A 20,733-nucleotide genomic window follows, 5' to 3' on the forward strand; every position below is an offset into this window, starting at 1 on the left:
ACCTCCTCAAACAGAGAACAAACCCTAGACTGGATCAGAAATAAAGCATCCACTGTGACGTCCTCCAACAACAGATCTAAATCCTGTAGTTTGGCTTCTGGCTGTCTGTATGTTTGTGTTTTGAAGCCAGAAGTAGCAGCGTTTGGACAAAAGGCTGGAACTGTGTTGGGAGCAGCGAGGGGAGATGCTAAAATTGGCTGGGGAAGAAAAGTCTTAGACTAAATATACTGAGTAGAGAAATAAAATGCTGACTCCTCGGGGTGTCTTTTCGTGCAACCGCACATGGAATAAGAAACTCTTCAGGCTCCTTGTTCACAATAAAGAGGTAGCTATGCCCTAGAGCATGCCCTGCTTTGCCAAGTGTTAAACTCCTAATGGGATCGTAATGCATCTATCCATTACTCTGTACAGTTTCTTCTTCTTGAGTGTCGCAGGAGGGCAAGAGATAATCCCAGCTGACTCTGGTTAAAGGGAGAGGTGTACCAGAGATGGTTAGCCAGTCAGTCACAGGGCTGACGCTATGAAACATGCTTCCTGTGGCTGGTATGTTTGAACCATAGACTGAATAAATAATGGACGTAGTATCCGCGACGTCACCCATGTGTTTCTGAAGCGCTGTTTTGAGGCCAAGCATCAGCGAGAGCCACATTGGAAATGTTGAACTCAACATAACTGCTGTTTGAGTCTCCTCGCCAACAGCTACAGTGTTCCCGCCTGTCAATCAAGTCAGCTGTCTCATTGGAAGACTCGTAATCTCAATATCTTTGAAATTACCGACTGATGAAAAAATTCACCCCCTGTACAGTGTGTGCCGATCGATAAATGAGCTGACTTGTCTTTTGTACCGGGCTGTAAACATGTTTATTTCTGCTTTTTGAATTGGTGTGTATGTGGTTTCCGGTACTTCCGGAGCCAGCCTCAAGCGGATCCTCAATGAACTGCAGTTTTTAGCACTTCCGCATTGGACTCATATTTTTAGACCGGAGGTTGCCGCTTGGTTAGAACCAAGAACCATCTTACTGTGAGACAAAGGTGCCGACCATTAATCCTTTAGAGGAGTAAAAAATTTGATCATTGATTATTTCTGATACGTTTCAGGGAGTTCTGGATTTGCTGCACCTGCCTGTAGGTTTCTGTTTATATAGAGAGAGCAGTTATTGTTAGGTCACCGTTGTTGGAAGAGGGGATGTCCTGACCTCTGTCTGCTTTTGCCCTCCATACAGACTCTTTTCTGCATACCCCAAACCCTGTTAATGTGTGATTAGTCAGATAACACAGGGGTTCCCAAAGTGTGGGTTGAGACAAAAATGGAGGGTTGTGAGATGTCTTCCAGAATGTTTTTTTTTTCTATCTAAAAGTAGTGCATTTTACCAATTATAGTAAAAATGATAGACGAAAATAGTAGCTAACCTTGAAATAAAACCTTGATAATAGAAAATGTAATGAGTTTCCTGCCTTTCTTTGTTGCCAGATGACTCCTAAGTTTAGGGTTAGTGAACAGTTAATTATCAAAAGCATCAGTAGCAGCAGGTTAATTCATAAAGGCACAGGAAACACAGCCACATACTCATATAGGTAGGCTCATTTTCTGCAGACTAGCTAAATGAAGCCACATTAAATCACTTTGAGGGACAGTGGGGGTTGCGAGTCTTTGGCACCTATATTTTGGGGGTCACGGGCTGAAAAGTTTGGGAACCCCTGAGACAACATACTACAAACAGAAACCTTAGCACGCTCCGTATTAAAGTATTCAGACCCTCGAGTCAGATTCCACATGTTTGTGTCAACTCTGTAAAGAGAGATTATAAACATGGAAGCTGTGTCTACTTTTACAGCCCATGGTGATTCCTCGTGAGGCTCTTTTAGTTCTGCACATCAGATCGGGCTTGCACACCATGCAGATTAAGTGATGACTCAGCAGACGTACAGGATGCCAAAGTGGCTGTTTATGAAAATTATTTAATCCTGAGGATATGCAAACAGTTGTCTGACTTACAAATTTGAAGCTGCTCATTTCCTCGGCAGACGTCTTTTGTGTTGTACGTCATGTTTTTCTGCAAGTGGAAAAAACTATTGCCCTTCTTTATTGGATGGCACATTAGCAGCACTTTGCCTCGAGTGTATAATGTGTGTCATAAGAGAGTAAAAGCCATTAGGTTTAAAAAGCAGTTAACATCTCAAGTAGTAGATTTGTATGTTTCAAGGAGAAAGAGACTCTCAAGATTTAAAGAAACTGCTGGTTGAATCAACACTTTGCTTTTTTCGGAGGTGTAATTAGTTTCTTCACCTTCTTCTGCTCCCCGTGCTTCACCTGTGTGCTGTTTCACTCATCAGGGAAACTTTCCTTTTTTCCCAGATCTCTTTCTCTCCCTTTTCCTCTCTTTTTCAGCTGTTTACATCTTCCTTAAAAGCTACTTTCTGGAAAGTCACTGCCTGTGTTTTCTTGTCATCCTCTATTCAATGTCTTTTCTCCCTCTTCTGTTCTTTCCTCATTAACCCTGGGGCACACAGCGTGCTGAACAGAGTACATGGTTTCCCTTTGTCTAATGGAGAATCCCACATTCTCTCCATTCTGTAACTTCTTCCCCTTTCTTTTCATGTCAGCTATGACAACCCATTAGAGAAGCAAACATCTTTTTTTCAAAGAGATTCTTTACCTTGCTTTAACCCTTCACCTCTCGTCCTGCGAACACTAGGTATCATTTTCATCATTTTTCTGCTCTTTTCTTGACATTGGCAGGATTTCTCTGAATGTCTTTTAGATCTCTGATGTTATTACGTCCTCAGTGAAACATAAATAAGCAGGACGGGAGCTTTTGTGCTAGAAGCAGAAATCGACCCTTGTAGCTGATGTCAGAAGAGGAAGCCGTCATCAGATGCACGCTCAGTCAGTTTGACCTCTAAAAGTTTGGAGTATTTCCTCATCATTTAATGAATTTTGAAAAGAACCTTCACCGTATCCTGCTTTCAATAACTTCTGTGTGGGTGGTATGAACTGAAGCATGATTTAGAGTAGAGTTTTTTGCACAAACTTGACTAATGTTTGGAACTAAATGATGAGACCTCAGCTCGATGACATCACTTACACTCTTTTTTTTCTGTTCTGTCACACAGGATCCACGGATCTGTTGACTGCCTGTCAGAGCTCTCCTCCTCACGCCTCAGTCATCCTATCAGCGGTACGAGCTCTGCCCTCACATAGCTTCGACTGAGATTTATTTGAACGTGTCTTTGCATTTATTTGCATATTATTACACTATGAAAGCACATTATAATGCAAGAATCAGTGTGGGAGTACTTGACTCTTGTAATTGTTGTGCAGGGACAATCCGTCGCAGCTTCAGCACTTCGTCGGCCATCGCCAACCTGAAGGAGTCGAGCAGGAGGAGTCCTGTTAGCAGGTGTGCCTCTCTTTTCCACACAGCCCTCACATTTCACCCTCCCTGAGCTTCAGCTTCATCCTAATTCCCTACAGCAGTGGCAGAATCAATACCAATAAGAAGCCGTGGCATTAGTCAGCAAAGGTTCCTTTTTTTAAATAGCCACTGCATGATTGTGGTTATAATGAGAGAGAACAAGGAATTGAAGATCAATCCCTCAAACGCTCAGCTGCCATGAATCTTCCACTTGCTTTCAGATATCCTCTCACTCTGAATACCTTTTCTCATAAATCTTTCGCTCATGCATTTCTTCCTGTGCTCCCACTATTCAATAAAGAAGGAGTCGTTCCAACCCCCACCGGCGGCGCTGGAACACCCTCAGCGGTGGTGTTGGCGGCGCATCTAGGAGCACGGCGGGGTCCAGCCCCTCGCCTGGCTGTGACGGACAGGTCTGTCTCCACGTGGGCATGCAGGTCCTGCTCACCAGTGCCAATGAGATGGCGTTCATCCGTTACCTGGACACAGCGGACTTTGCCCCGGGTCTTTGGCTGGGACTCGAGCTCCGGAGCCCCAAAGGCAAGAATGACGGCTCGGTGGGCGGCCGCCGTTACTTCAGCTGTCGAGCAGGCCACGGCGTGCTGGTCCGTCCCAGCCGCGTCACCTACCGTGGCATCAACGGTTCACGCCTGGTGAAAGAAGCCAGCTGAGGACTGTGGGAGAGGGGTGGTGGGCTGTGAAGTTGTTTTGACATTTTGTTTTTGATCCTTTCAAAGCAAACATTTGAACTTTGAACATTTTCTCTTTTTATGCGCTTCATTTTTCTTCACGCAGTTAGTCATCGACGCGCTTCCAACGGTGGTGAGAATCTGAAGAATTAAAACCACTGATCAATACTTCAAAATTTAACTGCTAGATTGAATATTTGAAAATATATTAAAGACAAAAAAGCACTTTATTGATAAACTCAAATTCCTGAGATGTTGTTTGGGCAGGATGCAGGGGAAAGTCTGAATCTAAAACACTGCACTACTTTGAATCTAATTGCACTTACAGACGTATAAAATGATAGAATACGGTCAACAGGTTGGTATGGATGTGCTCACGTGAGGAACGATTTCTATCCTAAAAGCTAAAAGCTGGATCAGATGACTCAGATCTTTATCAGAGGGTTCAGTTGATAATGTAGCCGACTTTCTAACCAAAAGTGTGCATGTGTTTGTGTTTATGTGTTGGTGTGCAAGTGTGTAATTGAGAGCACTTTGAATCAAGAGAGTGAGGGATTCGTCCAGGGTTGTGATATGGCTTTTAGAGAATTGATAGAACTTGAGTTAAAACGTTAATTTGACTCCAGAATCTATGTGAATTATTTCAGATACAGTTAAGACGAGACGTGGATCATCCTCTGTTATGATGCAGCTGCACCAGCAGAAGTTATTCCCATCTTCATCCTTCAGTCTGCAGCACAGACTGTTACAGATAAGTACACAGAGAAATGATGAATCCATTGTTATTTGTTGAGGACAAATACAAATCAACCTTTTCCCCCTTCGGATATCAAAAATGTTCTTGTTTTCACTAAGAGAAGTCTTGATTTCAGTTTTTCATAGAAATAGTTTTTAATTCGTCGTACAAATAAAAAGCAGGATGGAGGACTCTTTGTATTTCTTCTCTGCTCTGCATATTTGTGCACTTTCAGAGAAAAAGTAAACTCTTCAGAAGATGAACTGCAGCTGCACTTTTGGAAACAAAATAGTCGTAGCCTGATTCAGATGACAGAAAACAACAAAAATAAATTCACTCCAATTGGAAAATCCTTTGGCTTCCCTGAAATCACCAGTGTGTCAACATTTTGCATTCCCCACAAGACTCATTAGTCTTAACACTGATGTTAACATGATGTGTACAGGCACAAATTATTCAGGTGTTTGCTCTCTGAACAGGAAATATTCCTACTGAGTCGTTGAACTGATAACAATCCATTTCCAGCATCTTGCCGTTTTTGTGCGACTCTGTAAAATGAGATTAACCCCGGCCTCGTAAAGAGTTAGACAGTTGGTTTGTTTACAACTCACAGAGCTGACCGTTAAAGGCATCCTCCGAGCAAACTGTAGTAAATCCTAAATGAGATGCAGAATGACTGAGGAAGAGTGAACTTGTGTGCAATTAAATATACTCACTGGCACTGAAGATGTTGCATCAGATCAGGAACACAAGAACCAGAGGTGAAATCGAGTCATGGATTTTAAGAATCATGACAGGATGAAAATTCAAATCTCTTTCCGTGTGACGGAGCAGCAGAGCAGTCAAAGCTGTCACAGTGATGACACATTTTCTTTGGCAGAAGACGGAAAAAGTCAACGTGAGCCTTCAGTTTGAAACGGCGAATGTAATCTCAGATTGGACGTCTTCGTAGTTTAGTATTCTGTCCTCATATTTGTTGAAGCCCACATTTCAGGGCACTGAATGTGGTGAAATTGCATTTGATGCTTAATTATAGCAGCTTGACACAGGAAATAAGCAATCATCCCAAAGTTTCAGGGACAGAGTTTACTATTTGATTAGAGCCTTCTGGGCAACTCAGCGGAGAACAAGCCATCGGTTGTGCATGTGAAAAACAGAGCTTCTATTCAGTAAAACACTCATGTACCATCCAATTAGGGTGTGCAGGGCTCGACAGTAGAGTGGAATCTCCAATGGTCCTCTCACATTGATCCGTCTGGTCAGGCTTCCCGTGATGGAAAAGCAGCAGTATTTGCCACAGGTACGACAGAATAGCATTTAAAACATGCTGTTATTTCACATTTCTATTGACACATCTTAATCAACCCTTCCTTTTTTGAAAAGCATCCTCTCATCTGCATTAAGGACATCTCATTGAAAACCACGGCTGTGTCAGTGCTCTACGTTTGAAATCTTTTCGATAAACTCCTGTTTTTTGATGTATCTGCATTCCCAATCGTATTACAGCATGAGTGATTTCAAATTCCACTGAAGGGTGTGAAAGTCTTCTGAGGCCGTATTCTTGTGGGTAAAAGATGAGAGATTTTTTATTTAATGAAACTCCTGATATGCATATTTTGAGCTTGCGTGAGTGAGGGATTTGGTCTGTTGCATTTACATGTTGTGGGAAAAACTATTTGTAAAGAAAGACAATAAAAGATACTATTCTAATGACCTCTTTTCTCTGTGACTGTCTCCTCTTTGGCTCTGTGCCTTTATGGAGTACGCTTGTACTTATGAAAAAACTGCTTTACTTGACTTTCTTGGACTGCTCATAAAATGCAGAAGGGAGTTGTCTTCTGGGACTGAAAATGAAATAGCACAAGCACTTTGAAATGGTTACACGTCTGTTCACTTTAGCATCTGATTCCTCTGGGGCTCATCTCTGCCAAAGCTAAAAAAGCCTGCTGCTGGAGCAGCATTGTTTGCTTATCGCCAGCCTGGGCATACGATTTCAAGTTTGAGTGGGGGTGACACACTCCATTATGCCGTGATTGTGGAATAAATAGATGTTTGAATGGTTTCTTTGAATTGTTTTCTATGCTCATTGTAGCTTATATTCGTAGTTCAAACGGGGGAAACAAAACCGAGGGAAGGATCCGGGGAAGCAGTGTTTGCCTACTCCAAACGGCTTACCAGGAGATTGATTTTCAGGTGAGAATAAACTGAAACATGCAGCACATGGAGCACTAAAACCTGCCTTTAGAAATTAGCTTATAAAATAGTAGATGTTAAAACTCAACAAGTCAGTGCAGGACAGTTTAAATGCAAGTCATTGTGCAATAAGTAACTTTGAAAATCTTCACTTTCTTTTACCACTGCGATGTCTCTTAAAGCAAACTTTTGTTTTTCAACATAGCTAACTGGCTTGTTACAGCTTGTTTCTGGCTTATGTTGTTATCATGAATACATCTGAGTAATTGAAAGCTCCAATATATTCAACTTGGCAAAAAATATATAATGCAAGTACCCAAAAACAAAGCAAACATGGCGCCCTCATGTTCGTCCCTGATCGTCATTTAGTGTTTAGTATTTAAACTAGAATCAGAGCAGCATTATCAGGGTGATATCACAGATGTATGTGTATCTGTGTTTGTCTTCCAATATGCACTTCATAGAAAATTGAATGCAGGGGATCAATGCGTGAGGTGAGCACGATCTGTTTGTCTAACAGAGTCTGATCCGTCTCATTTTAAAACTGTTTGCAGCACATGAAGCAGAAAATCAGAAGGTAGTGGTCTGCTGGGATTTATTGATGGTGTATCATAATGTTTAGTTTTCTTCTGAAGTTATTTGTAAAAGGAGCCTCTGAGTACATTTCTTATCTGTCCTGAACTGACATTAAAACATATCTATTTTCACTGGTTGTGATGTCGCTAACATGGAAACTTTCCCCCTCTGAAATCTTGATCAGTATCAGCCTCCAATGTCCCAGATAAGTCAAACTTTGGATTATACATTACACGGGAATCTTTCCTATCTCTTATCATCCAGTTGATATGATTTGGCATTTGCCCAGTTCAATAAGAGTGGAGGAGATGAAGAGATGATCTCATGCCTGACCAACCAACACGTCAGCAGCCCGGGAGGCAGAGCTCCAGGCTTAGAGTGACGGTGTGTGAGTCTCAGAGGTCACAGGTTGTCTTTGAAGTGTCAGGCACCAGAGGTGAATGAGATTGTGCCAGTGCTGGAAACAATCCGTGTGAGCTCTTCTTCAGTGTTGTGTTAAAATAAGGATGGATTTGAAGTTGGGTCTCATTTCTGTGGTGCTAACACAGCTCAGTCTCAACCCAAGCTTTCAGGAAGGGGCTCAGGAAAGAAAGCTCAAGTCAATAGTCATTGTCATTCAGCAGGAGTGCTGCAGATCCAAATCCTGTTTGTCGATCATGTTATTCCTGCAGGAAAGACCTCAAGGTCTTACTCTATATAGGACTGCTATAGGTGCTGTTGTATACCAGACTGAGAGTTGTGCCTGAATACTCACCAGTAAAATCAGGTGTTTCCTCCCATCTGTGTGTGCTTCCACCAAAGCTGTGGCTTTTATTGACTCATTTATATTTGCATGAACACAATTTTAACATGCAGCAAGGTCTGTTCTGCTCAGTACAACCCAGGGTTCACATCTCAGCTTTAAACGTCTGCATGTCAAAGCCAAGAGGAGAGGATGGGTTTCAAATTCAAAGTTATAACAAAGAGATATGACGTAACAAATACAGCAGAAAATGAACCTTTGGGTTACCAAACATTAGCTCATTTATCCAGCAGAAGATGTTTAACTCTGCATAGTTTACAGTCTTTTCTAACACTGTCTCACATATATTTGATGATATCGTTTAATGTGTTTTAGAAAGTGCTCTACAAATAGAACAATGATTAGAATAAATAAATAATTAATAATTGCAAGTAGCTGAGCAGCACTAAAATAAGTTAGCAGTGTTGTGTATTCTGTAAGTTATTTATGTAGGGGAGCAGTCCTCTGAGAACATTTGCATCACCATCAGTGCACAGTTAAAAGGTCTGTGCATAAAATTATTTAAATATCCCATCATATTGTCTGTTCTCCTCTAAAGTCAGTACTCTTACAAGGCCCATCACTTGTGTAATTGATGAGTTTTAATGGAAAGGCGTCTCTGTACTGAACCATTTATCTGTTTGACTCTCAAACATTCTTCAGATCTCATATTGAAACATTTTTATAGCTGGCAGAACAAAAGAAAACAATCAAAACAGATGAAGGCTGAGTCTGAAACAAAGCTCAGACGCACTGCATCACAGTGTGCTAAGTGCTCAATTGCATCATCAGCACTTTGTACTCGGCTCAGCCCTGTTGGGAGACAAATGATCTCAGTGAGGAGGACTCCAGTCTGCTGTTCAACATGACGGAGCACAGCACAGACACAGCTGGCACCCAAGGAATACTGTTTGCTATCACTCGCAAATACATCCTGGCTGCTGCACAAGCCTCTACATGTAGACATGTTTACAATACAGGGATAATCCTGCCCGGTCCCGGTCCACCCTGTCAGGCTTATGTGCAATAATGACCAGCTCACTGTACATAATCCTGTCTATGATACAACAAGTGCACCAAAGTCAGCTGTAATGATTTTAGACACAAATATTGATTCAGATTGATTTTATAAGAAGCATGTGTCAAACCCTCTGGTTCTGTACACGCAGTCGCCTACCTGTGGTCTTCCAGTCTAAACAAACTGAGCATAATAGGATGCTTACAGCCTCTAATCAGTGAGAAAATTGCTCTTCCTCGACCCCATCCCTCTGTTCTGCATGCTCAGGAAAGTTCTACAGCTTTATTATTTAATTCTGACCCACAGCAGCTAATTCTCCCAGATTTAAACAGGAGATGCTGCATTAAACTCCCACTGCATGAAAACCTCTCTCAACCTCCTTTACTCAAAACCTTTCATGCTTGTATCTACCGTTGTATTTTTTTCTTCTTCTGGGATCTCAGAAGAGTAGCTTTGCATGATTCATGGTAAAACAAAGTCTTTATATATCCTCAACTAGCCCCCTGTTCAGCCCCTCTGAGCAGCATCCGTCTGAAGTCTGCTTGTAACGTGCCTCGCTGCACTATGTGGGCTGCTGTGTATGGAGAAGATGACTATATAGAGCAATCGGTGACTAGCTGACGTCAGCAGCTGGATGCAGAGGAGAAGAGATGTTAGAAACCTGCAAAGAGAAGTCTGAAGAGTGAGCTTTCAGGGCCTGAGAGATGACTGTCATGTACATTTACATCTTTAGTTGAAACTGAATCCATGTTTCATATTAACATCTAACATTATAATGTAACATATACTGTATTGACAACTGTCGGCCAGGCCATCAGCAGGCGCAGACACTTTGAGATCGTTGGAAGGACTCAGTCAGGGGGAACTGGTACTGAGTGGGAGACAGGACCTCAGATGTGGTCGAAAGCCTCAAAGAAGGAGAGAGGAAGGATCTTGTGATATCTGGGGTCAGCATGATGCAGGCTCCAGCAAGGAGACTGGACAACCTGAGATGGAGTGTTCAGGTAAATTAAGTTGGACGGAAATGTGGAAAATGCCACAAGCTCATTTTCCTCAGGTCCACTTGTGACCGAGCCCAATCAATGAAAATTGCAATCTACCCCAAACCTGAGTCTGCAGCTCATCCTGTCCAGTTGTTAAATGGCACTGGCGTCGGGCTGGTACATGTGGCGCCATGATCAAGTCCTGTAGAAGCTAGCTGAAGTCCTGGACACACACACAGGGTGGGTGCAACCAGAGGCCACCTACTGATGCCACGGCGGCTGATCCACTGAGTTAGACATCTGGAGAGATAGATATGCCTTAACACGTGTGTGCGAGTCAAGGATGATAGTGGACCTTGATCAACAGCTGAAGCTCCCAACCAAAGTCACCATAACCAACCAGACGTTGTCCTTATGGTCCATCACAGTGACCATGGATGGTGACCATGGCAGAGCACACTTTGCCGTGGGAGGGAGGCATGGTGGCAGCATTTGAACAAATGTAGGTGCATCAAGACATTTCTTGAGTAGTGTGGGAGGGTCATTATCTAAAGAAGGCTCTCCAAGATTTGGCCGAGGAGGCAGAGGAAGGGAGCTTCTGGCTAAGGAGGAAGGACCAGGCATGGGGAAAACAAAGGTCCCAGGAACAGCTGACAGAGGCGGCAGGGAGACATCCCTACTGCTGCACAACCACCACGAGATGTTCCAGGGTTAATGGAGCGACACTGTGGCCACAGCTGATGACCCTGCAGCTGCACGGATGGTACTGTCAGAGGAGCGATAGGCAGAATGCCCAGCAGGTGACCTCTTACCTTCCATCATAGATGAATCAGTCTGTCCTACAGAGCAGCAGCTCTTTTAGGTTTAAAAGATATTTTGGGTTGTGTTGGGTTTAATTAGAGGACAGTCAGTTTCAGTTTTGCCTTTAGTCTACTGCACTGCTTGAAAAAGGATCCAGGAAAACTCTTCATCTGATGAGTTGGTGTTTATTTAGTTTATTACATTGTTTATCTTGACTCTTCTGTCTTGTTGCTTATTACTAACATTATAAACTGTATTAAAACAATTAACGTGATTATTGGCAAAAACAACAACCTTTCAATCAGAAATGTAAAGAGTGGATGGGGTAAAGGAAGATTTTTCTTTTGTCTGTTTGGGTTTATAGAAATAAACTGAGGCTGTTTATCTGAACATAATTTCAGGATTTCAACACCTCGTAGTTCTCAGGTCGGATAAAGTGTCAGTGAAAAGCGGTTTGGCATCTTTATAAGAACAGTTTGATTTTCTCCAGCATCTCCGCTGAGACTTGCACTCGTGTGTGCCCTTTTGTTCCCCATTTCTCAGCCCGGGCTTACTTTTTTAAAGAAGTTACAGGCTCTGATCGAGCCAAAGATCTGCTTTGGTATTTGTAAGCGACTACACCACAACACAAGTGAAGTGAACCTACGTTCGGTAAACCTGCGTGTTTGTTCAGCCTGGCACTTTTCTGATTTGGGAACACGACGTCTCTGAGAGGTTTTTTGAACCTTCCTATTTTTATCAGGGGCAGCAAAACACATCCTATTCATCATACATGAGGCAGACCACTTTCCTCTGACTTAAAGGTGACATATCAGGCTTTTTTCATCAATATATATTGGTCTAAGAGGTCCCCAAAACATGTCTTTAAAGTTTATGCTAAAAAAAACACTTTGAAATCAGATTTTGGTCTGCCTGAAAAGTCCTTTTCTTCAGTCCTCCTCAGAACACTCTGTTTTCCCTCTGACCACGCCCCCTCCGGAAGTGGATGTGCCTCGGCTCTCCAGCACGTTGATCTAATGTTTACATGTTGGCTGAATATACACGGCTGCTCAGAGATCGCATTACTTCAACCCTCTGAATCTGATCCTGACGGAGAGGCGCCTGTAGCAGGACCTTTCTGAAGGATTGGTCATAGATTTAGTGTTTCTTGTTGTTTTATTTATCAGTATGTAGACATGTGTCTTGGTACACAGCTATGAACATGTGGCTATGTGGCTATGCTAACTAGCGCTAGCACTTATCCATGATAAATAAAAATCATCAACTAGATCTTCAAATCTGCAGACGTGGGGAGTAAAACTGACCTTTGTGTTTATTAAGACAGCCTACAACTAGCATGCCTCCCTCCTAAGCTCCTTGTTAGCACACATGTGTGCAGGTAATGAAAAACGAAGGAGGGATTCAGTATTATTTTGTACAGTCTATGGGCTGAACAAGCTCCGAGCTCTGACTCCGTGACAGACCGGATATTGTTGTTACGTAACAAAAACACGGAAGTCTGAAACGGCTCGTTTCACACACATTTACAGAAAGGTGGAGAAATCAGAACAGGGGCAGAATGGATTTTTTTCATTCTCCGGGGGGTTTGTAGACATGCCAGGGACACATATTTCAGGTAGAGAACCCTTAAAAAGTCAATTTTGCATGATATGTCACCTTTAACACTTAACATGCAAAGCTAGAATGCTGTTATGGTTTCATCCTGCTGTATTCCAGCAGTGCAAAGATGAAAACGAAGACATATCCTACTGATTATCACTTTTACGTGAGTGGCCTTTTCAATCAGGAGCTTTTTACATGACCAAATTTAAACTGCTGACTCATCGACTGCCATCGAAGCTCAGGATTAATCATTTGTAAATCAGAGGTCAGTCTTCTTGTCTGTGTTTGAAGATACTTTATTGGCAGGTTTTAAAGAAAACTGTTTGGAAGGAGGATTTTTATCTCTGAGGAGGACTGGAAGAAAGTACGTCTTCTGCCAAGACCATGCTATAAATACCAGATACCATCTGCTACAATATAAAGGCTGCTAAGCACCCTACATTACACCTGTCATATTAGTTTATTTAGATTAAAGTATATATGAACATAGCATTCATGTTACTGACAGATTGAGATATGGTCTAGTTGAAGCTAAATGTTTGTAAGAAACCACTCTGCAAACTTTTCAGTAAGTTAAAGACAAACAAAACAATTAGTTCCTGTCTGTAAGAAGATAAAAATGGAAGAATCTTAAGATTTCATCTGCTTGAGAATAGTTGGAAATACTGAATGCAGTCTCAGTCTGCCTTTCTTGAAATTACACATTACCTGCGTTTACAACACGTCCATCATTCATCCAGAATAAATCCTAAGAGTGGTTTTATATCCACCACTAAACAGCACGTCCCTCTGAAGAGAGCTGGCTTCAGCTTTATCTGGTGCATCAACATGGAGTGAAAGAATGACCATCACACCTAGACCTCGTTCCAGTTCGCAGAATGTAGATACGCTAAATACTTCTCTTGTTTATTGAGGTTCATTTAGACCTGTGTGATGTATTCAATGCAAATGTTCATACTGTGATGACAATGAATCGATTCATCTTGCATCTCTTACTCAGACACGACTAGTTAATCGGTGAAAGATGTCTTTGCAGTCTGAGATTAAGAAAGCTAGCTGTGTTTAAATATATACAAACTTGTAATTCTATTTCTTGTTTATGCTTGCTTTTCAACACTTTCCTATTCCTTGACTTTAATTTATCCCTTACTTTACTTGAAGGTACAGTGTGCAGAAATGGGAATATTTGATGCTGTCCAGCGGTGAGATTCTAGATTGAGACGCTCCCTTGCTCACCCCACCCATCGCTGAAGCAGTGGTGACCTCTGAGGACAGGAAGCTGTTGTGATTCATGATAGGTATGTATGTAAAAACCACTCACTTCTTCCTCATCTTCATCTTCCAACCGGTATTTTAATTTTGTGTGGTCTCTCACTAAATACGAAACAGGTATGTTACTAGTTTGGCTGTTCTGTGCTGCTGTAGAAGCATGGCGGTGCAAGATGGCGGCCCCCTGAAGAAGGGGACCTGCACCTATATAGATAAAAAAAGGCTAATTCTGAGTTAACAAATACAAAAAGATGTATGTATTGATGTGATTATACACTCATTTAAAAATGCATATGATTATTAGTCTGTTCTCCTAAATGCTGCTAAATACTACACACCTTTAATATAGAGCACATTATTGTTTTTTTATTCCTCTACTACTAAAAATGTTAATATAATAATTAACTATATAATATAATATAATGATATAAACTAAAAGCCTTTATATAGATTAGCAATGTTTTGTTAATCTACAAAACACAATCCTCAGTACAATTTTAATCCCACCAGGAGTAGTGTGGAAGGCGAGGGAAGATTGAAGTGAAGAAACCGTGTTCTTTAAAGGGATATTTCAGTTTTTTTGAAGTGGGGTTGTATGAGTTTTAAATCACTAGTAATTTTTGGGGCCACAATGGTGCTGCTCAGCTCAGCTCCTTTAATGAGAAACTGCAGGGAGAATCAGATCGCAAGCTAGGCTACAACTGCAGACAATGTCATTTCTGCCAAGTGATTTAGCACATTTTGAAAGATTCCAACCTGAGCACTCACTTCAGTTTAGCTCTACTTGGATTTTTTTCTGCACTTTACTTTGCCGCCAGAAATGGCAGCCTAACCTGCGTGCTGATTCTCCCTGCAGTTTCTCTTTAAAGGAGCCGAGCTGAGCAGCATCTATTGTGGCCCCGAAAATTACTAGGGATTTAAAACTTATACAACCCCACTTAAAAAAACCTGAAATATCCCTTTAAGTGTAATGAGGCCCCACAGAAACAGAGGCTCTGAGAAACAAAACTTTTTTTTTTCTATTAGGATTCTAATGTTTTTAAATCACAGATAAATAACTCAAGCAGAAGAAAGAACTCCAGCGGTCCAGGTCACTAACAGTGGGTAAAATTACTTTTTCATGCAGTCCTGCTGTTTAAAAGAACACATTTCCCGCCTCATTTGTGCCACAAATTCAGTCTAAAACACATTTTACCTGAACCAGAGTTCTTAAGAGGGGTGAGATTCTTTAGATTATAAACCAAAAAATAAACTTAAAAAGGGTGGACTGAGGGTGAGTGAACAGATGTCAGGATGTCACATCGGTTCACATATGTCAGGAAGACATGGAGCATTGTGTTATTTAAATCCAGAAACTCCTTTGTTCAAAAAGTCTTTGTCTGGAAGCTGACAGCTTTAATGATCTGTATTAACATTATGTTAAACTGTGAGGTTTATTCTAACTAAAGGTTCATAACACAGACACTTTAATAGCTGCTGCTCCTGTTAAATCTGCCTCACCCGTAGTCCATTACTGCCAGCTTTTATAATTACTCCTCGTGTCCATTGTTGGTGCTGCCAATAACAGGAAAGCTGCTGCTGTCAGACTGGAAGACCTAAAATAATAAAAGCATAACAAATAATGATTTAATCTAGCATTACTCTGCTCCATGTCTGTGCACATTACAGTTTTAGGATCCTGGATATTTCTTAAGTTTGGGATGTCACACTAACCACTGTGGTTTATCACAAAATAATTATAAGAGTTCAGTAATAATCTGGTAGAAGAAGATGTAGCCTCTTGGATTCAAAAACAGAGTCAGAGTGAGTCTGTCTTTCTATTGCTTGTTTATGACACATCAGGATGACAGGCACAAAAAAATTAATGTAAGTCATTCAGAAAATGAACCTTTTCTTACTTCAGTTATTATCTTAGAAAATAATATGCTTCTAAAGTTAAAGTATTCTCCAACCACGATTAAAAGCTGATTTATACTTCCGAGTCGACCCAATGCAGCAGGGGCTGACTCAGACATGAGCACCATGTACTTGTGCGTCGATGTGTCCGTGTTGTGCAGCAATTCTCCGCCGAAACGCTTGAGGGCAGTGCGGTCTCTCTGATAGCCAGTCGCCTGCTTTCGGCCCCGCTACGATCTCTGTTTACTTTTCCACAGAGATTCAGAGCGTGTTATGATAATCTACAGCTGATACATGTTGCTGTTTATCATGCAGACATGATTACATGAAGAATAGAGAGGAGGAGATGAAATACACGGTAGATGTGAGGGCGTTTAGGGGGATCCCTAAAATGCTGTAAATGCGGGAATTACAATGCCGCTGAGCGGACCAATTAAGGCTTATTTATACTTCTGCGTCAAATCAACAGTGTAGCCAACGCCAAAGGTCCGCGTAGCTCCCGTACCGACACAGAGGCCTGCGCACGTAGCTGACGTACACCTCCTCCAAAATGTAACTACCTGTAGAATTGATGCGGACAGCAAGCCCTGTGATTGGTCGGCTTGGTGGCATTGTATTTCCCGCATTTACAGCACTTCCGGGATCTCCGTACATTGGCCGTGTATTTCATCTCCTTCTCTCTATTCTTCATTTAATCATGTCTGTATGATAAACAGCAACATGTATCAGCTGTAGATTAACATACGCTCTGAATCTCTGTGGAAAAGTAAACAGAGATGGTATCGAGGCCGGATAAGATAGACCACACTGCTTTCAAGCGTTTTGCAGGAGAATTGCTGCGCGACACGGACACATCGACGCACAAGTATGTGGTGCTCATGTCCGCATCAGCCACTGCTGTGTAGGGGCGACACAGAAGTATAATTCAGCCTTAAGGTGTAGCAATGTGAGTCCATCGTCTTCACTAAATATGCTCACTTCTGGCTTAAAAAAACCCTAAAATGCCCTGTACCTAAATCCCAACTCAAGGCTTCGGCCTGTAACCGAACACATGCATGACATCAGAGCACACTTCTTACAAACAGTCATTGGTTAATCTAACTTATTAGTCCAAAGGCCCAAAGAGTGCAGCAGACAAAACGTCATTATATAGTAATTTATTAATTTTGGCGGATGTCTTTTTTTTGAAGAGCAATTTACAGCTTTTACCAGAGCCATAGAACAATACTTTATAATTACAACATTTACAGGTGCAGTTCAATTTGTCTTTTTACATCAAACGATGGAGATGAGCTGTGAGGGGAACACAGAGTTAATGCGTTAATGCATCCAACACAGACATAGCAAAATATTCTTCATTGACAGTTATTCCACTCGCGTGTTGTAGTGGCCAACAGGAATCCATTTGTCTTAATCAGTCACTGAGTGGCGTGACACACACGACAGCTCATCAGCAGACGGACTGACATGACGCCAAATACAATCAAGCAGAAGCATAAAAGAAGTGACACTTTTTGTCATTGTTCACTTTAATATCAACGGCTCCTCGCTTGTGGCGTTATCTGACAGATGAACCGTCCTCAGACTGGAAAATAAAACAGATCTCACACACGGATAAGTGAAAACAGCATGGTTGTGTGAAAACGAGCATAACGAGGCTCAAACTGGTGAGCAGTCTGAACGCAAACTTTTCCACTCAGTCATTTGTATGCCACAACATTCATCCTATAATAGAAAAGATAAAATATGTTAATTCAGGATCGTAGAGTGCTCCAGATAACAATTTGAAGTTTAAGATTGATTCAGCAATATCCACTTTATTTCTGTATCAGGACAAAAAAAAAAGAGAAAGAAAATTTTTAAACAAGACATGAATTAATAAAAGGTTACTGAAAGAGTCATAGGAAAAGAAAAGCCTCAACTTGAATGTCTCCAAGCTCTCCCTCTGCAGAGTGGTGCTGTGAACAAAAGGAGAGTTTGCAGAGCAGCAGTTTCAATAGAATCAGGGGTTATTACAAATCTTCAGCTGCAGTAAAAATCTTCACTGCTGTTGGTGGTTCGCCTTTAATCCCTAATATCTTTTGTCAAATCATGTCATAAACCTGTTTTAGTGCTCTTATTTATCTGCTTGCTCCAATTTAAGACACAAAAGATTTCCCGTCACAGTTTTCCAACAAATAATTTTCCAGGAGGATCATTTCTGTGAGATTGTTCAGTCTCCTTTTTTTGGTCTATCATTTAACAAACAGCCTAAAATAAAACCTACTGTGAAAACCAGCTGATGTTAAATGAATCTGAAGCATGTTCATGAATAATTTATAAAGCCACTTCCAAATAATAAATAAACAAATGAATAAATAAACAAGCAGGCAAGCAAACATCAACAACCACGTTATTCCCAGTGTTTTTTTTTCTTGTATAAATGTCTCAGCGTCTGATTCTGTGATATCCTTGAAAAATAGTCTGATACAAGTCTTTTAGCGCGCTGTTGTTCTCCAAAAGGATGTGGATCAGGAACAGTGAGGATTCTGCAGAAGAACTGACACATGTAGCTGGCAGCTGAAAACAACCCCTCAGTCGCTACAGTCAAAGTGGTCACCACAGTTTGTGTGGTAAAGTCTGACGTTTGGCAAAATAAAGAGATTTCAATCCTCCTAATGGTTCATTCTCATTCCTAAAAGTCCTCCTCTGCTGTCACTGAGCACACGGATAATGTACTCAATCCTGATCTCTACCAGATGGAAAGTTTTCCTCCTGTGCAGTAAACTCTTTCCCCAGTATTCTCACTCAGACGTGATCCTTCCTGCGATGAAAAAATACATTTTTAAAACTCTTAAAACTATCCGTTTCTCTGCGTTTTGCCTCCTAAAGCTGTTTGAGTTCTCTGATGTGCTTTAGCATTCGTTTGGGAGTTTAGTACGCCTCCAGGGTTCTCATGGGAAAGCCTAAAGGACTCTCAGTTCTGTATCAGTGAGAGGGGCTCTGTCCAAACTGGAGGAGCCAAAGTGGTGGGACAGTCGGGGTGTTGTCAAACTATTTCTGTCCGGACGCATTGTTTCCTGGGATGTGTTCAGAACACAGTCCTTAAAGACAGAGGATGAAAGACCAGCAGAGCAGGCATTTAGGCTAAAGCACTGTGGCGTTGTGGCCCTCCATCCTGGGCAGCCTGGGGTCCTGTACTGTCCCCATGGTGACCAGCAGTGGACGGCTGTCCTCCGACACGCCCGTCCGGCCCAGGGTCATTGAGGTGGGAATGGGGCCCCCCCTCTGGTGGGCTGCTGAGGGCATGGTGGCTTGCTGGAGTGGAGGGGCGTTGGGGTTACCGTGAGCGGCCTCCAGAGGCATGCCTTGCTCCTGGTAGCCGTAGCCGATGTTTCCACAGGGGAACCGTCTCAGTCTGTAGAGGGGAACCGGAGGCAGGGCAGCTGAATCTAACAGCAGAGGAGACTGGGCAGCAGGAGGTGGGGGTGGAGGTAACAGGGGTCTGCAGAGACCCTGCTGCTGCTGCTGATGGTGCAGCATCTGGAGTTGGTGCTGCTGTTGGAGCTGATGCTGGAACTGCTTGTGCTGGTGTGGGTGCTGGTGCTGAAGTCCCAGTGCTCCAGCCACCTCAGCCACAGTCCGGCCTACATGCTCCTGCCCCTCTCCAGGCACCCTGCTGCTGTTACCTCCTGCTCCACCCACCCCTCCTTGCCTCTGCTGCTGCTGCTGCAGCTGCTTCCTCTGCTGCAAGAACCAGGAGCCGTACGTGGGGTTCCAGAGAGTGGTGCTCTTCCCATCCTTCTCTGCTGGATGGCCCTGGGTGAAAGCCATGTTGACATGGCCCCCTTCAGGGCCTGGCTGGGTGTTGACATGAGGTCCCTTGGCAGTGAGTGTTGAGGTGGCCGTGCAGGTGACTGTGTTTGTGGATGTCATGGCAACAGAGGTCTGTGGGTGATGCTGCTGGTGCTGGTGGAGGCATGGAGGCGGGGCCTGGGCTGACATCTGTGCTTTAGCCTCCGATGCTGTGCTCGCGACGGCGGTGTGCTCCCCACCTCTCCGGCTCTCGTCTATAGGGTAGGACGGGGGCAGCTGTGGAGCCTCCCCATCAGGCACCTGGGCATTCACCAGCACAGTTTGAGCTGAGGGGTCATCTGGATGAAGAGGCACATGCTCCTCCTCCTCAGAGACAGGTCCGTACTCTACAGGCAGCGGCATGGTCACCACGTCAGGGTCCTAGAATAAGAAAGGGAATCCAGGGATCATGTGTATATTTGACAGTGTACAGTGAGTCCACTAATGTTAATACATTTTTTACATCATTACATCAATCAGGTGGAGATGAGGACATTAAGTCAACAGTCCCTTTGGCTTGACCAAGTTAGTGAATCTGGTTGACATTTTTCAGTCAGGCCATTACAAGCTAGGCTCTGCAGAGGTAGAGAAAAGATGGATAGTTGTTGGAGCGTCATAAATCCACAACTTCTTTTTGAAGTTTGTCAACTTTAAAGCTCTGACAGCTATTAATTGTATTATTCAGGGTTGTGGGTAAAAAAAAAGAAGCTTTTAATTGTGAGGTGAATTATATTTGTAGAAGCCCTGAAAGGCAAGAGCAGGAGAGAAATATATCATAATTTATTTTCAGTCTTAGTGTTTCTTCTTCTGTGTTTCGAACAAGAAGAATGGTTAAGGAAAAGGAGTTTATTTTTCTTAAATTTCAACCATTAAACAGGCGGTGACAGTTTCAGGGAGTACTTTTTCTCACCTGTGAAAGGTGAGAAAAGGTTTTGGCAG

At 42.5% G+C, this 20,733-nt stretch overlaps 2 protein-coding genes and 1 long non-coding RNA gene across 7 annotated transcripts in view; 2 read left to right on the forward strand and 1 right to left on the reverse strand.

Moving 5' to 3' along the window:
• The window catches only part of LOC117805746 (CAP-Gly domain-containing linker protein 4-like), a 41,804-nt gene extending 35,249 nt beyond the window's left edge, over nucleotides 1–6,555 (forward strand). For 2 of the 4 annotated variants that reach the window (XM_034674280.1, XM_034674278.1), the window contains 3 exons: nucleotides 3,115–3,179; nucleotides 3,323–3,401; nucleotides 3,718–6,555. In XM_034674280.1, the coding sequence (XP_034530171.1) occupies nucleotides 3,115–3,179; nucleotides 3,323–3,401; nucleotides 3,718–4,087 (514 nt within the window). In that variant the 3' untranslated portion in view covers nucleotides 4,088–6,555. The remainder of the gene's footprint in view (nucleotides 1–3,114; nucleotides 3,180–3,322; nucleotides 3,402–3,717) is intronic. The other 2 variants (XR_004629510.1, XM_034674279.1) reach the window with 2 other exon arrangements.
• Nucleotides 6,556–6,669: 114 nt separating this feature from the next.
• On the forward strand, nucleotides 6,670–18,609 carry LOC117806344. The gene is made up of 3 exons (XR_004629649.1): nucleotides 6,670–7,034; nucleotides 13,957–14,093; nucleotides 18,463–18,609. It is a non-coding gene; the product is annotated as an uncharacterized LOC117806344 (long non-coding RNA).
• The window catches only part of alk (ALK receptor tyrosine kinase), a 258,669-nt gene continuing 255,037 nt past the window's right edge, over nucleotides 17,102–20,733 (reverse strand). For both annotated transcript variants that reach the window (XM_034675246.1, XM_034675247.1), the window contains exon 29: nucleotides 17,102–20,175. In XM_034675246.1, the coding sequence (XP_034531137.1) occupies nucleotides 19,087–20,175 (1,089 nt within the window). In that variant the 3' untranslated portion in view covers nucleotides 17,102–19,086. The remainder of the gene's footprint in view (nucleotides 20,176–20,733) is intronic.

The sequence above is a fragment of the Notolabrus celidotus genome, chromosome 22 (assembly GCF_009762535.1).
Source record: "Notolabrus celidotus isolate fNotCel1 chromosome 22, fNotCel1.pri, whole genome shotgun sequence".
Taxonomy (NCBI): Eukaryota; Metazoa; Chordata; class Actinopteri; order Labriformes; family Labridae; genus Notolabrus; species Notolabrus celidotus.